The following is a 21,157-nucleotide window of genomic DNA, read 5'->3' on the forward strand; positions in this document are numbered from 1 at the left end:
TTTATGCTACATAGTGAAAAATAATGTTATCACCTAATATACAGTACTGTGCAAAAGTCTTAGGCACATGTAAAGAAATGCTGTCGACCAAAAATGGCTTAAAAATAATGAAATGAAATGTTTCAACATTAAAAAAATACTATAAACTGTAAGCAGTGAGCCATAATAAATGAAACAAAGTCAATATTTGGTGTGAGACGAGTCGACCCTTTGCTTAAAAAAAATAGTAGTCTCAGGTACAACCCCGATTCCAAAAAAGTTGGGACAAAGTACAAATTGTAAATAAAAACAGAATGCAATAATTTACAAATCTCACAAACTGATATTGTATTCACAATAGAACATAGACAACATATCAAATGTCAAAAGTGAGACATTTTGAAATTTCATGCCAAATATTGGCTCATTTGAAATTTCATGACAGCAACACATCTCAAAAAAGCTGGGACAGGGGCAATAAGAGGCTGGAAAAGTTAAAGGTACAAAAAAGGAACAGCTGGAGGACCAAATTGCAAGTCATTAGGTCAATTGGCAATAGGTCATTAACATGACTGGGTATAAAAAGAGCATCATGGAGTGGCAGCGGCTCTCAGAAGTAAAGATGGGAAGAGGATCACCAATCCCCCTAATTCTGCACTGACAAATAGTGGAGCAATATCAGAAAGGAGTTCGACAGTGTAAAATTGCAAAGAGTTTGAACATATCATCATCTACAGTGCATAATATCATCAAAAGATTCAGAGAATCTGGAAGAATCTCTGTGCATAAGGATCAAGTCCGGAAAACCATACTGGGTGCCCGTGATCTTCGGGCCCTTAGACGGCACTGCATCACATACAGGCATGCTTCTGTATTGGAAATCACAAAATGGGCTCAGGAATATTTCCAGAGAACATTATCTGTGAACACAATTCACCGTGCCATCCGCCGTTGCCAGCTAAAACTCTATAGTTCAAAGAAGAAGCCGTATCTAAACATGATCCAGAAGCGCAGACGTCTTCTCTGGGCCAAGGCTCATTTAAAATGGACTGTGGCAAAGTGGAAAACTGTTCTGTGGTCAGACGAATCAAAATTTGAAGTTCTTTATGGAAATCAGGGACGGCGTGTCATTCGGACTAAAGAGGAGAAGGACGACCCAAGTTGTTATCAGCGCTCAGTTCAGAAGCCTGCATCTCTGATGGTATGGGGTTGCATTAGTGCGTGTGGCATGGGCAGCTTACACATCTGGAAAGACACCATCAATGCTGAAAGGTATATCCAGGTTCTAGAGCAACATATGCTCCCATCCAGACGACGTCTCTTTCAGGGAAGACCTTGCATTTTCCAACATGACAATGCCAAACCACATACTGCATCAATTACAGCATCATGGCTGCGTAGAAGAAGGGTCCGGGTACTGAACTGGCCAGCCTGCAGTCCAGATCTTTCACCCATAGAAAACATTTGGCGCATCATAAAACGGAAGATACGACAAAAAAGACCTAAGACAGTTGAGCAACTAGAATCCTACATTAGACAAGAATGGGTTAACATTCCTATCCCTAAACTTGAGCAACTTGTCTCCTCAGTCCCCAGACGTTTACAGACTGTTGTAAAGAGAAAAGGGGATGTCTCACAGTGGTAAACATGGCCTTGTCCCAACTTTTTTGAGAGGTGTTGTTGTCATGAAATTTAAAATCACCTAATTTTTCTCTTTAAATGATACATTTTCTCAGTTTAAACATTTGATATGTCATCTATGTTCTATTCTGAATAAAATATGGAATTTTGAAACTTCCACATCATTGCATTCCGTTTTTATTTACAATTTGTACTTTGTCCCAACTTGGGCGGCACGGTGGTGTAGTGGTTAGCGCTGTCGCCTCACAGCAAGAAGGTCCGGGTTCGAGCCCTGTGGCCGGCGAGGGCCTTTCTGTGCGGAGTTTGCATGTTCTCCCCGTGTCCGCGTGGGTTTCCTCCGGGTGCTCCGGTTTCCCCCACAGTCCAAAGACATGCAGGTTAGGTTAACTGGTGACTCTAAATTGACCGTAGGTGTGAATGTGAGTGTGAATGGTTGTCTGTGTCTATGTGTCAGCCCTGTGATGACCTGGCGACTTGTCCAGGGTGTACCCCGCCTTTCGCCCGTAGTCACCTGGGATAGGCTCCAGCTTGCCTGCGACCCTGGAGAACAGGATAAAGCGGCTAGAGATAATGAGATGAGATGAGACTTTGTCCCAACTTTTTTTGGAATCGGGGTTGTACAATGAGTGCAGTTTTATGCGGAAATGAGCTGTAGGTTTTACTGAGCATCTTACAGAACCAGCCACAGTTCTTCTGGACACTTTGACTGTCACACTCGCTTCTTAATTTTGCACCAAAATCCAGTAGGCTTCATTATGTTTTCTTTTTCAATCTGTAAAGTGGGCGGCATGGTGGTGTAGTGGTTAGCGCTGTCGCCTCACAGCAAGAAGGTCCTGGGTTCGAGCCCCGGGGCTGGCGAGGGCCTTTCTGTGTGGAGTTTGCATGTTCTCTCCGTGTCTGCGTGGGTTTCCTCTGGGTGCTCCGGTTTCCCCCACAGTCCAAAGACATGCAGGTTAGGTTAACTGGTGACTCTAAATTGACCGTAGGTGTGAATGTGAGTGTGAATGGTTGTCTGTGTCTATGTGTCAGCCCTGTGATGACCTGGCGACTTGTCCAGGGTGTACCCCGCCTTTCACCCGTAGTCAGCTGGGATAGGCTCCAGCTTGCCTGCGACCCTGTAGAAGGATAAAGCGGCTAGAGATAATGAGATGAGATAATAAATAAACTGTCAGGGAAAAGTTTCTGATACCAGTCAGGGATTGTGTAATACTCCGTAAACTTTTTTTTTTTGCATGCTGGTAAAAGAGGACTGGGGCGGTAAGCGATTCGTCATGCAGTAATTAGTATGCACGGAGTGTCACAGGGTAACAGGTGGACGAGAGGCCTCGCTGCAGAGGAGGGAATGACTAAGAGCTTCTCAAAGAGAGAGCATGAGTGGGAGTTTTTACCATAGAGTGACTCAGGAAAGAGGGCACGATCGATGAATGAGAAAGCGAGAGAGGCTGGTAAACGACAGAAAGATTTAAATGATGTCCAGGAAATTGGAGCGATGGTGAAGCGAGAGATAAATCTGAAGCTAGCAGAACAGATGGACCAACCTCTGAGCACCAGCAGACCTTCTATAGGAACAACTTCTTATGCTAAACACAGTGAATGAGTACAAGGACTTTGCTTCACTAAGAGCAATTTAATTAAGCAGAAATAAATCACAGGGGCGATCATGCACATTAACATTACAGACATTATGTAACTGAGCAGTCATCAGAAAATAGTGTCTCCAACTGATAGTTTTAGTACCTAATGGCTGATGTAAAGGAAACATCATGGTGAACTATGTGGTGGGATCTGAGAAGGGCTGAATGAGGGTAAGGAAAGCTGTAGAGAACTGGGATCTCTAGTAACTTTGAGCTTGTAAAGGTATTGGCGCCAGTTCTTGGTGCTGTTGTTATTGGCACCAGATATTGGCGCCATTGTTATTGGTGCCAGATATTGGTGCTGTTGTTATTGGTGCCAGATATTGGCGCCATTGTTATTGGTGCCAGATATTGGTGCTGTTGTTATTGGTGCCAGATCTTGGTGCTGTTGTTATTGGTGCCAGATATTGGCACCAATAACAAGGGCGCCAGAGCTTAGTGCTGTTGTCAATGGTGCTGTTGTTATTGGTGCCAGATATTGGCACCATTGTTATTGGTGCCAGATATTGGTGCTGTTGTTATTGGTGCCATTGTAATTGGTGCCAGATATTGGTGGCATTATTATTGGTGTCAGATACTGGTGCTGTTGTTATTGGTGCCGTTGTTATTGGTGCCGTTGTTATTGGTACCAGATCTTGGTGCTGTTGTTATTGGTGCTGTTGTTATTGGCGCCAGATATTGGCGCCATTGTTATTGGTGCCAGATATTGGTGCTGTTGTTATTGGTGCTGGATATTGATGCTGTATATTGGTGCTGTTGTTATTGGTGCCAGATATTGGTGGCATTATTATTGGTGCCAGATATTGGTGCCATTGTTATTGGTGCCAGATATTGGTGCTGTTGTTATTGGTGCCAGATATTGGTGCCATTGTTATTGGTGCCAGATATTGGTGCTGTTGTTATTGGTGCCAGATATTGGTGCTGTTGTTATTGGTGCCAGATATTGGTGCTGTTGTTATTGGTGCTGGATATTAGTGCTGTTGTTATTAGTGCTGGATATTGGTGCTGTTGTTCTTGGTGCCAGATCTTGGTGCTGTTGTTCTTGGTGCCAGATATTGGTGCTGTTGTTCTTGGTGCCAGATCTTGGTGCTGTTGTTATTGGTGCCAGACATTGGTGCTGTTGTTATTGGTGCCAGACATTGGTGCTGTTGTTATTGGCACCAGATCTTGGTGCTGTTGTTATTGGTGCCAGTTATTGGTGCCATTGTTTTTGGTGCCAGATATTGATGCTGTTGTTATTGGTGCTGGATATTGGTGCTGTCGTTATTGGTGCCAGATATTGGCGCCATTGTTATTGGTGCCAGATTTTGGTGCTGTTGTTATTGGTGCTGTTGTTATTGGTACCGTTGTTATTGGTGCCAGATATTGGTGCTGTTATTATTGGTGCTGTTGTTACTGGTGCCAGATATTGGTGGCATTATTATTGGTGCCGTTGTTATTGGTGCCAGATATTGGTGCCATTGTTATTGGTGCTGGATATTGGTGCCATTGTTATTGGTGCCAGATATTGGTGCCATTGTTATTGGTGCTGGATACTGGTGCCGTTGTTATTGGTGCCAGATGTTGGTGCCATTGGTATTGGTGCCAGATATTGCTGTCGTTGCTATTGGTGCCAGATATTGGCGCCATTGTTATTGGTGCCAGATATTGGTGCTGTTGTTATTGGTGCCAGATCTTGGTGCTGTTGTTATTGGTGCCAGATATTGGCACCAATAACAAGGGCGCCAGAGCTTAGTGCTGTTGTCAATGGTGCTGTTGTTATTGGTGCCAGATATTGGCACCATTGTTATTGGTGCCAGATATTGGTGCTGTTGTTATTGGTGCCATTGTAATTGGTGCCAGATATTGGTGGCATTATTATTGGTGTCAGATACTGGTGCTGTTGTTATTGGTGCCGTTGTTATTGGTGCCGTTGTTATTGGTACCAGATCTTGGTGCTGTTGTTATTGGTGCTGTTGTTATTGGCGCCAGATATTGGCGCCATTGTTATTGGTGCCAGATATTGGTGCTGTTGTTATTGGTGCTGGATATTGATGCTGTATATTGGTGCTGTTGTTATTGGTGCCAGATATTGGTGGCATTATTATTGGTGCCAGATATTGGTGCCATTGTTATTGGTGCCAGATATTGGTGCTGTTGTTATTGGTGCCAGATATTGGTGCCATTGTTATTGGTGCCAGATATTGGTGCTGTTGTTATTGGTGCCAGATATTGGTGCTGTTGTTATTGGTGCCAGATATTGGTGCTGTTGTTATTGGTGCTGGATATTAGTGCTGTTGTTATTAGTGCTGGATATTGGTGCTGTTGTTCTTGGTGCCAGATCTTGGTGCTGTTGTTCTTGGTGCCAGATATTGGTGCTGTTGTTCTTGGTGCCAGATCTTGGTGCTGTTGTTATTGGTGCCAGACATTGGTGCTGTTGTTATTGGTGCCAGACATTGGTGCTGTTGTTATTGGCACCAGATCTTGGTGCTGTTGTTATTGGTGCCAGTTATTGGTGCCATTGTTTTTGGTGCCAGATATTGATGCTGTTGTTATTGGTGCTGGATATTGGTGCTGTCGTTATTGGTGCCAGATATTGGCGCCATTGTTATTGGTGCCAGATTTTGGTGCTGTTGTTATTGGTGCTGTTGTTATTGGTACCGTTGTTATTGGTGCCAGATATTGGTGCTGTTATTATTGGTGCTGTTGTTACTGGTGCCAGATATTGGTGGCATTATTATTGGTGCCGTTGTTATTGGTGCCAGATATTGGTGCCATTGTTATTGGTGCTGGATATTGGTGCCATTGTTATTGGTGCCAGATATTGGTGCCATTGTTATTGGTGCTGGATACTGGTGCCGTTGTTATTGGTGCCAGATGTTGGTGCCATTGGTATTGGTGCCAGATATTGCTGTCGTTGCTATTGGTGCCAGATATTGGCGCCATTGGTATTGGTGCCAGATATTGGTGCTGTTGTTACTGGTACCAGATATTGGTGCCATTGACATTGGTGCCATTGTTATTGGTGCCATTGACATTGGTGCCATTGTTATTGGTGCCAGATATTGGTGCCATTGTTTTTGGTGCCACTATTCTGTGAGAGAGATTAGAGAAGAATGTCCAGACTGGTACACACTCACAGGAAAGCTTTGGTAACTCAAATAACCACTCTTTACCATCGTGGTGAGATCTCAGAATGTACAATACATCAAACATTGAGGCAGATGGGCTACAACAACAGAACCACCATACTGGGTTCCACTCCTGTCAGGTCAAGAACTGACAAGATCTGAGTCTACAGTGGGTACAGACTGAAAATTGGAAAAACGTTGCCTGGTCTGATGAATCTGACTTTTTTTTTTCAGAAAGCTTGCCAGAAAAGTTCACAGTGTGTCTGATTGAGACTAATGGTGTGCATCAGGTCTCGGATCATGTAGGACTCAAAAAAAAAAAAAAATTGCTCGCGCAAGATATATAAGGGCTCTGTGAAGACTGACCATCCTAACTGAGTATTGTATGAGGATTAAGAAGATGACACGAGGATTGAGAAGTATGTATAATTACTATATGTAGATCATGAGGCTTTAAATTCTACTTGTGTTCCATATCTGAGTCACATGAAGGCTAAATGAAGTATATATGGTGGAAGAAAAGTTATATGCCATATAGGAGTTATTCTCAGTTCAGGAATGTTATAGAGGATCTTTGAGGGTTGAGAAGCAAATGAAAAATATATGAGAGTTTGAAAAGCTGTATGAAGGCTGGATGTGAAATCTGGATGCTATGGAAATGCGTTATGACGGATAGGGATGTTGTATGGGAACTATAAGGACTTTTTATATTCAGTGGTGGATAAGGACTCACGTCTCTGCCTCCCATGGCCTCAAACATCTTCTCCAACTGCACCCGGAGCTGCTGGATGTTATTAATGATGATGCAAGGCTGATGAACAGAAATGAAAGATGTTAATGATTACAGTCATTAAAACACTAATTGAAACAACAACAAATAAAATCATTAGTGCCGTACTGAAATAACTCCAACGTCTTAAACACACACAGATCTGGAGTCAAAGTTTCATTTAGCTGTGAGAGCTGAATAGTGTGTGTGTGTGTGTGTGTGTGTGTGTGTGTGTGTGTGTGTGTGTGTGTGTGTGTGTGTGTGTGCGCGTGTGTGTGTGTGCGCGCGTGTGTGTGTCTAGTGGGACTAATTTGTCTCAGTCCCAGCAGACTGCATTCAGCTAATTACTTCATCCCCATTCGATTAAACATATGAATACCTATTCCAGGCTTGGGCACAGTTACACCATATTTCCCTGAAATTGCACACACACACACAAAAGAACGTGTACCACTTTCTCCTTATTGCAGTGGCTGGGAAAATCCTTGGCAATGATGTCAGCGTAAGACAGAAGTACAGTCCCAATAGTCTGTAAAAAAAAAAAACGTGAGATGGAGATGAATTGATTGCAAGCAAACATCAATTCATCAACTTGACACAATTCAAGTAAATACTTAGGAATACAACAGCAGGACAGTCACACTGTAATGTATAAGGACATATTAAACAGCACCTTGGCGAATCTCTTCATATAGTTGCCAACAATCTGAGGGTCAGGACACTCCAGCTTCCGGATAATCTCAAAGCTCTGATTGAGCTGAGAAAAAACGTCAACCACCGAGCAGGAGAACAGGGCATGCTCTGACGTCTGCTGGAACTGTGTGTGTATATGAGAGAGCGAGAGAGAGACAGAGAGAGAGAGAGAAGGAACATAAGAGTAGGAATACCTTGAGAGGATGAGTTAAGGTAATCAGAACACTGCTTGGATTTACAAAAAGGAATAATTGTGACTTGTAAGGACCAGAAAGTAATGAGTGCGACGTTCTTCATATTTACAAATCACACACAATAAGGCATTTTCTGAAATCTTTACAATAATAATTCTTATAATCAGTGGTCGAGTTGTAAAATCAAACCAGGGGGGATGGTGAAATTTTTAGTCGCGTGTCGACCCATCGGTCGGTCCGTCGGTGGGAAACTGGTTTGCTTTTAGGAGGGTTTGCACACAACGTAGGTCTGTGGACCTTGTTCATTTACCAGACATACAGTATTTTGTGCTGATAAAGTGTGTAGTACACACTGTGTACCCTTTTTATTGCTGTAAAAAACATAACACACTGGTATTTTACTGTAAAACATGCACAGTGTGGATGTCATGTGTCATATTTAGTCAGTCTCCTGGCTGACATACCTACCGTACCACATTCTCCATATTAGGGTGAAATGCAGATGACAAATTTGAAGTGTAACTTCATAGTCATGGTAGGCTCCTTTTAAATCGTTTGGTAAATAATAATTTATTAAAACCTCAGCAGGCAATGTAAATGAACAACTGAATCTTTTCATATCAAGTCAATAGAATTTTTATTCAAAGTTGAACATTGGGAACATTGAGTTAAATACAGAGGTAGGTAGGGAACCAATAAGCTAAAACAAGCAACAGTAAACATGTCTGTGAAGATTCTCAATCATCCAGGTCATAGTAAACTGTGGGTGGTAGAAATGGGCAACTGGACTTGCTTGAAAATTCTTGAAAACGTTTCACCTCTCATCCAAAAGGCTTTCTCAGTTCTGTCTGACTAATAGGGAGTATCAGATATTTATCCTCTCCTGGCTCAGAATCAGAATTCTGATGACCAGCTCATCTAAGGTGTCATTGAGGCATCATGTTGGTGTGGGTCGCTGGAGGCTGGGTGTGAACGGCGAGTCATTAGGGTGATCAAAGGATTGCCCGTTAGGGTGATCAATGGCAATCTGACTCTCTCTGTCCTCCTGTGAGTCCCCAAAAACAGCTGGGTCCTGGTGTACACCCAGCCGTCTGGGAAGAGTGTCCAAGACCACCTTGTAGATGGTTGACAAATGATGTCTTAGACCCCCACCTCTGTTCAGTGATGGCCGTTCCAGGTTGACAAAAATGGCTTCTTTGACTCCTCGCTCATACCAACGATCCTCTCTGGCTAAAATGCGTACGTCACAATCCCGAAATGAGTGTCCTTCGTTGTTAAGATGAATGTAGACAGCCGAGTCCTGGCCTGAGGAGCTGGCTCTCCTGTGTTGGGCCAAGCGCCTGTATAGCGGTTGTTTCGTCTCCCCAATATACAAATTTGTGCAATTCTCACTGCACTGAATTGCATACACTACGTTGTCCTGTTTGTATCTGGGTATTCTGTCCTTAGGGTGGACCAGTTTCTGCTTCAGGGTGTTATTGGGTCTGAAATGTACCGGAATGTTGTGTTTGTAGAAGATCCTCCTGAGTTTCTCAGATAGACCAGAAATGTAGGGAATGACAATGTTCTTGCGTTTGTTCCTGTTATCATCCTTGTCAGTTATGTTCCTTTTTATGCTCTTTAGGAAAGCCCAGTTGGGATAACCGCAATTCTGAAGTGCTTTCTTGATATGATTCTGCTCCTTCTCTTTTCCCTCTAATGTTGTAGGAATGTTCTGAGCCCTGTGTTGCAAGGTCCTAATGACCCCCAATTTATGTTCCAGTGGGTGGTGAGAGTCGAAAAGTAGGTACTGGTCTGTGTGTGTGGGTTTCAAGCAACAGTAAATTGTAAATCTTCAGCTGTTGGTTCTCCTGCTTGCTCCTGCTCCTGTACTGTCTCACACTCCGGGTCCTCCAGCTCCTGTTGCACTGTGTTGCAGTTGCTGCTGACTGTCATCTGGAATAAAGAGCAGTGGATAAGATAATTTAATTAAATATAATTATAATGTTATTTCTGATTTATTTATTATCTGAACGAGGATTTGAGCTTTGAAAAATGACCAGATTCTTTCTGTAACGTTGATTCCTGCTGTTATCTAGGTCACGTGACACCTTAACGTTGACGGTTACCAAGGAGCTGCCTTGGATACTTTGATACTTTGCTTCGATACATACTGGATACAAGCGAGCAAAATGAGTTAAAAGCAGGCATCTTTGGAAAGTTTCTTTGGAAAGGGGAAAAGGCCCATTGAGGAGACAGAAGAAGAGCCTATGACGAAAAAAAAGAAAGCTGCATTTTAGCAGAGACACTTTGTCGAGTCCTACACCAATCCTGCTCTGCCTTACATGTTGTGACCGGCTCTCTAATGAGGCCATGAAGCCTTCAAAACTGCTAGTGTCGTTTATTTTAGCCTTCCTGTCTTGAATAACACTTTTTGTTGCCTGAAGAATAACAAACGAATGTCCAGGCTGATTAAATTAATGGCCTTATACAAGAAATCAAAGATAACATGAACCTGAGTAAGCTATCGATAGCTGGTTAGACTCCAAACTAACATTCATTATGATAGCTGTGTTGTTATCTGCCGCCCACAAATTAGGCTACATATCGGTAACTTTACAGCATGATAGTGGGCTCACAGGCGGCACGGTGGTGTAGTGGTTAGCGCTGTCGCCTCACAGCAAGAAGGTCCGGGTTCGAGCCCCGTGGCTGGCGAGGGCCTTTCTGTGAGGAGTTTGCATGTTCTCCCCGTGTCCGCGTGGGTTTCCTCCGGGTGCTCCGGTTTCCCCCACAGTCCAAAGACATGCAGGTTAGGTTAACTGGTGACTCTAAATTGAGCGTAGGTGTGAATGTGAGTGTGAATGGTTGCCTGTGTCTATGTGTCAGCCCTGTGATGACCTGGCGACTTGTCCAGGGTGTACCCCGCCTCTCGCCCGTAGTCAGCTGGGATAGGCTCCAGCTTGCCTGCGACCCTGTAGAACAGGATAAAGTGGCTAGAGATAATGAGATGAGATGAGAGTGGGCTCACAGAAAGTGTGACTGATATTCGTAACTCTTGGCTTACCTCCTGAAATGTTTTTTCTTGCGATCTTAAATCCGAACTTGCTTAGGTCTTGCTGTCCACTCCGCTTGGCCATGATGCTGCAGTCCGCTGCTGTCACTGACACCAAATGAAATAAAAAATAACGGAACCCCAACTGAATGTCACCTCCTCAAACGCTTCGCTTGTGCGCGCCCTCTCTCGCGGTAGCTTATTGTATGCTCAGTTTCAGCAAAGCTACGTGGAATGTCATTTCTAATTCCAATGTTAAATAGAAGTAATGTCCACATTTATTGATAAAATTGCTCAAGGGAAGGAAGGGCGGATGCCCGTTTTAGAGGGGGGATGATTTTGACCATTTTTTATTCCAGGGGGGATGGCATCCCCCCCATCCCCCCTCAACTCGAGTACAGCTTATAATTCCTCTAATAAGTCAGGAATAAAACATGGCAGAGTTGACTTGTTGATAGTTTTCCAATAACGGCATGCCCTGAAGTGTTTTATTCCCCTTATGCCACATCAATGTCCCACTGACTGTTTTTTTGTGGCAACCCTGTGAAGCAAGTTCCTGTTATCACTTATGTTGTAACAGCTATAAATGAAGAGTTTGAAAAATTGAAACTCTTCATTTATATCTTACTTGTACCATATTCAGTTTTTGCCAAAACACGATATCTGCCATTGATTTACACACTGCATTATGGCCTTTCATTCCAAAACGCAACAAGCGCCATCACCAATTTTTCTCAAAACCAGACATATCCATTTGGCCAATCAGAGGCCGCCATTGGCGTGAAGTCTTCAAAGATGGCTGCGCCTATGAAGTAGGAAATCACTTCGGCACTTCTCGCGTTTATTGGACAATTTCACGCTGAATTATGAATAATTTTGATAAAATAATCTATAAATTAAATAATCTGTCATGAAAGAACACGGTTAAATGCACTTTAAATAGAAAGGGATATGTAGCATTTTGGGGAAAAATGCCGTGGCGTGGATATGTAGCAACTTGACAAAAAAATAATTACTTGATTCAGTTGAAAGCTGTTAATTAGTTCTGGATTTCATTTTTTAAGTTTATTATCATGAAGGAGTTAGTCAATAAATTTTAAGGCAGGATACAGTGGTTTTCCTTTTATCACTTCCCATAATCAGAAAAAGTGATTTTTCTCGAACCAGTGGAATTGGATATATAGTGTTTTGGAACCAAACTCTTCAAACAGCTCTTCTTACTTCTCTTCTTCTTACTTTATCTCACAGTTAATAAGACAAAAAAGGCAGCTTGTTATCAAGTAAACCATACCTTGTAACATCCTCAATTTTGAGTACTTTCCATTGGCGGAAATCTTAAAATTTACTTTGAGTCTTACAAAGCCATGACACTGGAGACTCATTCCGGAAACTGCTACACTCACAGAAAAACTTCACCACATCAACCATTATATGTTTTTCTTGTACTAAATAATACTGTATTAGAATGAGCGCATTAATATATTTGCCTTGCTGCAGAAACTACGATCAGACCTGCTGTTACAGACAATTAATCAACACCTTCTGAATAATCAGTGGTATAATCTAAAGTGTTATACATACAGGACACTTTCTCGATGGAATAAAAACATGCATTCTATTTCCTTCTAGCGGGTTTCATTCATTTGGTTCAATAGCATGCAATATTTTTAGCATATTGTTTATCCTACATGTATAATGTCACTCTACCGAATGGAGAATGAGCGCTGAATATTGTTACAATATTGGACATTGTCAAGACAACGTCACGTCACACGTCGAAGCTCATGCAAATATCCAATGACAAAACTTTTTTGCTGTGCATGCGCAGAACCATTTCTTTGTCCGCCAGGAAAGAGATAAGACGAGGCTAATCCAGTACTACTGCTAGGATTAGCTATGCTATAATTAAGCACAAAATAAATAAACTGAAACTAAAGGCGCGCTGAACACCTGTTCCTTCACGCATATTTATGAGAGAAAAACATACCAATGGACATCAAAAAACTGGAAAAGAGACACATTGGAGACATAAAACTTCTGTGCTAGCGAGTGACTGTGACAATTTGTAAACAAACATGGCTGCCAGGTTTGCTTCGTTAAAAGCGGAAGATTTTGAGAGAATTTTGGCTGCCACGTTGCTCCGTTGTGTGTAGTTGTCAATGTTGATTTGACAATGAACTAAGTAAATTACATAGGGCAAGGAATACTTACATTTGAGTGAAAAATACTGTGGCGAGTTTGCATGGAAGAAGAGTCTTGGGATAGAAATCTTAGTTTCTCGGTCGTTAGCCTGTGCTACTAGCTCCCGATAGCACTGGCTTGACTGCACTAGTGTTGGCCTTCGCTAACACTACTGCTGAATGCTACACCAGCTGGAAGGTGAATATGCTGATATGAAGAGTGCGTGTATGTATAATAATAATAATAATAATAATAATAATAATAATAATAATGGCTGACTTTTTTCATGGTATATCAGATATATTCCATTCAGCTAGCATGATATTGAACTTGTCTTCAACTTGTTCAATATTATGCTAGCTGAATGGAATATATTTGATATACCACGGAACAAAAAGCCAGCCAATATTATTTAAATATCAAACTAATATAAGCATAGGTGGCACGGTGGTGTAGTGGTTAGTGCTGTCGCCTCACAGCAAGAAGGTCCAGGTTCGAGCCCCGTGGCCGGCGTGGGCCTTTCTGTGTGGAGTTTGCATGTTCTCCCCGTGTCCGTGTGGGTTTCCTCCGGGTGCTCCGGTTTCCCCCACAGTCCAAAGACATGCAGGTTAGGTTAACTGGTGACTCTAAATTGACCGTAGGTGTGAATGTGAGTGTGAATGGTTGTCTATGTGTCAGCCCTGTGATGACCTGGCGACTTGTCCAGGGTGTAGCCCGCCTTTCGCCCGTAGTCAGCTGGGATAGGCTCCAGCTTGCCTGCGACCCTGTAGAACAGGATAAAGCGGCTAGAGATAATGAGATGAGAAGAGATATAAGCATAGAGAGTATAAGCATAAAAAAAAAGTGATGTTTACCCCGTCCTTTGCATCCCTCACCAGGGCACCATTCAGGAAGTCCTTGGACACTTCCTCATTCTCATCCAACCAAAGGATCACAAATGGTTCAAACCACCTATTAACAACAGACAAAAGATATCTAGGACTTTATGAAGATTAACGTTTGTTGAAAAGTTGAAGTTGCTCCACTTGCAAGCCGTGACAAGCTGCCATGGAGTTAGTTATTACATACAGTCTGAGCATGAGGGTAGATTACAAGGATACAAGGCAAGATTCCTAACACGACTCTCAACGCTGCTGAACTTCTCTCTATTCTATCAGACTCGATCCATAGTGCATAAATAGGTTTTAAATATACTTACGCAGGGTACTCGGGCACACGGTCTTTAAAGCATGGCAGCTCTTTGCAGTACTCATTGTAGAGCCACTTGACTTTGAAGTGAAGGTTCATATAATCTGCGCTCTTACACAGCCGGTGCTTCTCGTGCTCTAAAGACACAGACAGCATCAGTCTACCAGGAGCTTTGAGACAGATTGTACTTAAAGCAAGGGCATGCTCAGGAAGAGCATGGTGATAAAGAGAGCACAGATGGAGAGTCAGCTCTAGTCTGCTTCATCAGTAGGAGTTAAAAACTGCCATGAAAAGTCCTGAAATGCTCTCTATGGTTTTCCCTGCTGGATCTGTTCAAAGCCATTAACTTATCGTCGTCTTTTGTGCACGCTTGTATCATGTAGATATGAATAAAGCATCGTGCAACATTCCTCACCCTCCATGGCGTACTTCATATCCTGAGCGAACATGTTCCACATGACCTCAGCGCTGATCTTCCCAACGTTCAGCTCCTGAGGAAACCTGCACAGAGAGTGTTTATGGGTAGTGGAGTGTATATGGAGCCATGAACACATCCTGCTGTTGCAAAAAAAAAAAAAAAACCACATCAACACTTTCTGACCAATCAGAAATGAGAATTCAACAGCACTGTGGTATAATACCTTCACAAGCCTTGTGTACCAGTACCAGTGCTCATACAGTACCAGTCAAAAGTTTGGACACAGCTTTTAGTTCAATGGTTTTTCTTTTATTTTTATTAATTAAAAGACACTTCATGTCAAAGTAGTGATGGATGTCGTTTCTCTTTATCTTCTTTATCTTGAGCGGTTTGGTCTTCTGCTGTTGCATGCTGAGATGCTTTTCTGCTCACCACGGATGTAAAGAGTTGCTATGAGTTACTATATCCTTCCTGGCAGCTCGAACCAATCTGGCCATTTTCCTCTGACCTCTCTTATCAACAAGGCATTTGTTTCCATCCACAGAACTGTCGCTCGCTCACTTGATGCTTTTTGTTTTTCGCACCATTCCATGTAAACTCTTGAGACCTCTGTGTGTGAAAACCCCAGGAGGTCAGCAGTTTCTGAAATACTCAAACCAGTCCATCTGGCTCAAACCAACACCCATACCACAGTGAAATAAAGTCACACTTTCTTTGAGATCACAATTTTTCCCATTCTGATGTTTGACGTGAACATTAATAACTGAAGCTCTTGATTTGTGTCTGCATGAGTTTATGTATCGTGCTGCTGTCAAGGGATCGGCTGGTTAGAGAACTGCATCAAACAGCAGGTGGATGGGTGTTCCTAATAAAGTGGCCAGTGAGTGTATAACACAGGGGTCATCAAACTCCGGCCCGCGGGCCGACTCCGGCCCGCCACCCCCCTTTGACCGGCCCCCCAGCCCCTCTGCCCCCCACCACTTGAACCGGCCCTATGAGGCAATCCCCAAAAGTGGTCATGGCCTATTTTTTTTAAATTGCTTTTTGGCAAATAATAACATGTCTGCATCTTCTATTTTGTTGATTTTATCAATTAAAATTGATATTTAGTTATAAAATGAACTATTCATATTTTCCGAATTTTTGTCATATGCTTGCGATCAAGCAGTGACAGGCAGTGCCCGCGCAGAGAACTGTCAGTGTTCAGGACAGCAAAATGGCTAGCGGTAAGCGAAAAGTTGACAGAGAGCGCAGAGTTTTTAAAGAACAGTGGAACACTGATTATTTTTTCGTTCAGTGTAAGGACCGTGCAGTTTGTCTTGTATGTAAAGAAAGTGTGTCGGTTTTCAAAGAATATAATCTGCGTCGTCACTACAAAACCCGCCACAAAGAGTTTCGTAGTGATGACGCAGTTTGCGAGGGTAAACAAGAGAAGACAGGATTCGGAGGATGAAATGCGGACTGGCTGCACAACAGAATGTATTCCTTCGCCAAACCCAGATCGACCAGGCTGCTGTCCGAGCTAGCTATAAGGTAGCTCACCTACTAGCTACCCATGGAAAGCCGTTTACTGATGGGGACTTTGTTAAAGTATGCATGCTTGCTGTGGCTGAGGAGGCGTGTCCCGACAAGAAGGATGCGCTCAACGCGGTGAGTCTCTCCGCACCTACTATGACCAGGCGAACCGAAGATTTGGGGGACAACGTGTATGACCAACTGAATGAGAAAGCGTCAGAATTCGAGTTTTTTGCTTTGGCCATGGATGAGAGCAATGACGTGCAGGACACAGCACAACTGCTGTGATCTATTGATCTATTGCTCATATTATTATAATTTCACTGTTTTTTAAAAATGTATTTATTTTATAGGCCTATTTATTTGACCTTTATTAAGTGCTGCACACAATTATTATTCTCATCTCATCATCTCTAGCCGCTTTATCCTTCTACAGGGTCGCAGGCAAGCTGGAGCCTATCCCAGCTGACTACGGGCGAAAGGCGGGGTACACCCTGGACAAGTCGCCAGGTCATCACAGGGCTGACACATAGACACAGACAACCATTCACACTCACATTCACACCTACGGTCAATTTAGAGTCACCAGTTAACCTAACCTGCATGTCTTTGGACTGTGGGGGAAACCGGAGCACCCGGAGGAAACCCACGCGGACACGGGGAGAACATGCAAACTCCACACAGAAAGGCCCTCGCCGGCCCCGGGGCTCGAACCCAGGACCTTCTTGCTGTGAGGCGACAGCGCTAACCACTACACCACCGTGCCGCCCCACAATTATTATTAATATTATTAATAATATCAACAGGTCTACCTACAATTTATAATTTTCCACTCACCTTTGCCAGTGTCAATCACCTCAACTAGGCAGATGTTTATTACCTTGACAGCTTTGATGTTATTTTTATTACAAAATAAATAAATGGAATATCTGTGGTATTTCAAATTAAAACAAAGTGTGAAGACTTGGTTACTACTTTTGCAAACCACTAGTAAAGATAAACAAATATGTGCCAGGAATCAAGTGTTGATATAGTAGTGGGGGATATAGTAGTGGGGATGGCTGTGCCAGGCTAGTAATCTCTACTACACAATGAGACCTGCTGGTGGTTATATTTGTCTGGGTCATACAATTCTATGTTATATAGCTGATCCGACCCCGGCCCCCCATTACAGTCAGGAACGACAATGTGGCCCCCAGAGAAAAAAGTTTGGTGACCCCTGGTATAACACATAATATAGACTTAATTTTAATACTAATATCATACGAAGCATTATAAGTGCTTTTTATAGGTTTTTAGTGAAGTGAGAAAATCACACTAATGTGAGCACACACACACACACACACACACACACACACACACACACTCACTGGTTGAGGCAGGGTGTGTAGGAGTTCTTGTCCTCCTCTATAATGGAAACTATAAGGGTGATGAGTTTGGACCAGAAGTCCAGGTTCTTGATGCTGGGGCCCTGCTCCTCTGGAGGAACACTCTTAGACTGAGGACAGATAGAAAACACACACACACACACACACACACACACACACACACACACACACAGACTATTTACTGTATGACAGCTTAGCTTATATAATGCAAAAACAACAACCTTCAAAAACTTCTTCCTTCCTGTCGAGGTTGAAGGAGATGCGAGAAAAAGAGAGCAGAGTCGAGGAAAGAGCAACATGGCTCACTGCAGCTCTCTGTTCTCTCACAACCACGCCACCTCCGCTGTGATCAATATTTCATCTTCAAAAAGAACGTCCATTAGAGAGGTGATCACTGTTCACTGCCTCCTGCTCCTGAATAACAAGAAAGACGCCTGGGGCAGAATCACCATGACATCTCGAGCATGAAGCTGGTGAAAAATTACTTTCTGTTCCAGTGAGGAGGTAAGAAACAGAGACAAACCCGTGGAAAGAGACACGTACACTCTTAATTCAATGTATAAACCATCCAGTGCTGATGCGTTTAATAATTAACGTCATGCTGTGTTAACTATCAAGTTGCGCTTGACTTTTTAAATGTTTACGATGTAAAAACTAAAGGTGACGCTCAAAATGGTTCAAAACTATGAGGAGGGTAAATCTTATGCATTCTTTAAACCTCACTCACGATTATAGCCACTGATTTTACACCGAAATGAGGCTAATGTAATGCAGGAACTGGAAAGTGACCAATTATTCATATTTTGTTCTTCAGATTCTGTCTACAAGACCAACATTAGCAAGTTGGGAAGCAGCTTTAGGTTTCCTGGGGTTTAAATGGGTCTAATAATGTACTATGCAAGCACACACACACACACACACACACACACACACACGTTTACTAACCGGATCTGTCTGATATTCCCGACTGTACAGCTCATGGCAGTTGTTGAAGATGTATTCATATGTAGAGTTCAGACAGGCCTTCACACAGTCCTTAACCACCTGACTGGCTCGAGGAGGACTCTGCAGCTCCTGGACCTACACACACACCCAGAAAAAAATTAAAGCCGTAAATTCTGGCATGATAATACACAGACAGTTGAGCGCCAATGACGCAAAAGCGAGTGCCGAAGGCGCAAAGCGAAACTAGGGGGGTCTGGGGGTATGGCCCCCCTGGAAAATTTTTTGAAAATAGATGCTCTCAGGTGCATTTTCAGGGTCTCTGAGAGGTTTTAGATACATTATTATAGGATAGATTTTACTAGTGTTTCAATGATTTCTGACCTAAATAGTATTAATATATACACATTTGAAATTTCACCTTAAAGTTCAACCTGCAAGTTAAACTGTTTTGCTATAGATCACTTAGGTATATGATAGACTGAAAATCTACGGGGATCCCTTAATTATCTATGATCAAGTAGTGTTGTAACAAAAATGTGCTTGAAAATATGAACAGCGGTTTGCTCCATCTTATGCAATCTAATGAAGAGAATCGATCATCATGACCTCCTGTTGATCACAAAGGGATCTGAACCTAAGAACTGCCACCTTAAAACAAGTTGCTGTATTACTATAACTGTAATGATTTAGAATGTTTCTGATGCAATTACCGTAATATGTGTATAACTAAGATACACTGAAAAGAAAAGTAAGGCGACTGCATATTATAAAGTTTAAATTTTGGCACTTTATTAAATGGACTAGATTAAGATTAAAACATCTCATCTCATTATCTCTAGCCGCTTTATCCTGTTCTACAGGGTCGCAGGCAAGCTGGAGCCTATCCCAGCTGACTACGGGCGAAAGGCGGGGTACACCCTGGACAAGTCGCCAGGCCATCACAGGGCTGACACATAGACACAGACAACCATTCACACTCACATTCACACCTACGGTCAATTTAGAGTCACCAGTTAACCTAACCTGCATGTCTTTGGACTGTGGGGGAAACCGGAGCACCCGGAGGAAACCCACGCGGACACGGGGAGAACATGCAAACTCCACACAGAAAGGCCCTCGCCGGCCCCGGGGCTCGAACCCAGGACCTTCTTGCTGTGAGGCGACAGCGCTAACCACTACACCACCGTGCCGCCCAGATTAAAACATATTTAAAGGAAAAGAAAACTTAATTCATACATTTAAGTTTGCAGAAAGATTATGTACTTATAAACACATTCATGAAGAGAATTTGTTAATAAGTGTCAAATGTAGCATAATTTTGACTAATAATAATAACAACGATAAGCATATTTGGCAGTGTGAGGTCACTGTGAGCCTTTAACAAAAGAATAATCCGGAGCCACCTTTTGTTAAATGGATCCCAGTGACATCACACTGCCAAAAATGCTTATGATTATTATTTGAAATTATGCTGTATTTGACACATTTGGACAACTTCACTTTGTGAGAGTGTTTATAAGTACATAATCTTTCTGCAAACCCAAACTAATGAATTAAGTTTTCTACTCCTTTAAAGCAGATTAGTTCTCCTTGGCTTTTGCTTGGCCCAATGTTGGGCAGCCCTCTCATAGTCCATCTCGCTGTCATCCATGCTGATGTGGATCATATTGTCCAGCGAGTCTTCTCCTAGCTTATTAAAATCACTCGGCTTTGCCCGTCTGATGGGGGACAACATCGGCAGCCAGTGAGATCGCTTATAATGAATCGGAAAATTCCGGGATGTCTGACGTTTTCTTTCAACATTTTTATTGGACGGTTTGAACACGTGATCTTGACGTAGCCAACAGATTACAGTTTGTTTACATCATACCTGTGGATGGTAGAAAAGGGCAACTGGACTTGCTTGAAGATTCTTGAAAACGTTTCACCTCTCGTCCGAAACGTTTTCAAGAATCTTCAAGCAAGTCCAGTTGCCCTTTTCTACCACCCACAGTTTACTATGACCTGGATGATTGAGAATCTTCACAGACATGTTTACATCAGACCACGCGGACATATTACTTTGACAGAATCAACGCAAACATTGGAAAAAAAGACCGCTTATTTAACACAAATACAGTTAGGTACATAAATATTTGGACAGAGACAACATTTTTCTAATTTTGGTTCTGTACATTACCACAATGAATTTTGAACAAAACAATTCAGATGCAGTTGAAGTTCAGACTTTCAGCTTTAATTCAGTGGGTTGAACAAAATGATTGCATAAAAATGTGAGGAATTAAAGCATTTTTTTAAACACAATCCCTTCATTTCAGGGGCTCAAAAGTAATTGGACAAATTAAATAATTGTAAATAAAATGTTCATTTCTAATACTTGGTTGAAAACCCTTTGTTGGCAATGACTGCCTGAAGTCTTGAACTCATGGACATCACCAGACACGGTGTTTCCTCCTTTTTAATGCTCTGCC

General features: G+C 42.5%; 1 protein-coding gene across 1 annotated transcript in view; it reads right to left on the minus strand.

Moving 5' to 3' along the window:
• LOC132871303 (protein unc-13 homolog A) overlaps positions 1 to 21,157 on the minus strand; it is a 91,443-nt gene that overhangs the window by 16,652 nt on the left and 53,634 nt on the right. Inside the window, exons 25-32 of the mRNA XM_060905419.1 lie at positions 18,687 to 18,821; positions 17,724 to 17,851; positions 14,836 to 14,921; positions 14,431 to 14,557; positions 14,087 to 14,183; positions 7,807 to 7,950; positions 7,585 to 7,662; positions 7,098 to 7,175 (exon numbers count right to left, since the gene is read on the minus strand). Of these exons, the coding sequence (XP_060761402.1) occupies positions 7,098 to 7,175; positions 7,585 to 7,662; positions 7,807 to 7,950; positions 14,087 to 14,183; positions 14,431 to 14,557; positions 14,836 to 14,921; positions 17,724 to 17,851; positions 18,687 to 18,821 (873 nt within the window). The remainder of the gene's footprint in view (positions 1 to 7,097; positions 7,176 to 7,584; positions 7,663 to 7,806; positions 7,951 to 14,086; positions 14,184 to 14,430; positions 14,558 to 14,835; positions 14,922 to 17,723; positions 17,852 to 18,686; positions 18,822 to 21,157) is intronic.

The sequence above is a fragment of the Neoarius graeffei genome, chromosome 23 (genome assembly GCF_027579695.1).
Source record: "Neoarius graeffei isolate fNeoGra1 chromosome 23, fNeoGra1.pri, whole genome shotgun sequence".
NCBI lineage: Eukaryota > Metazoa > Chordata > Actinopteri > Siluriformes > Ariidae > Neoarius > Neoarius graeffei.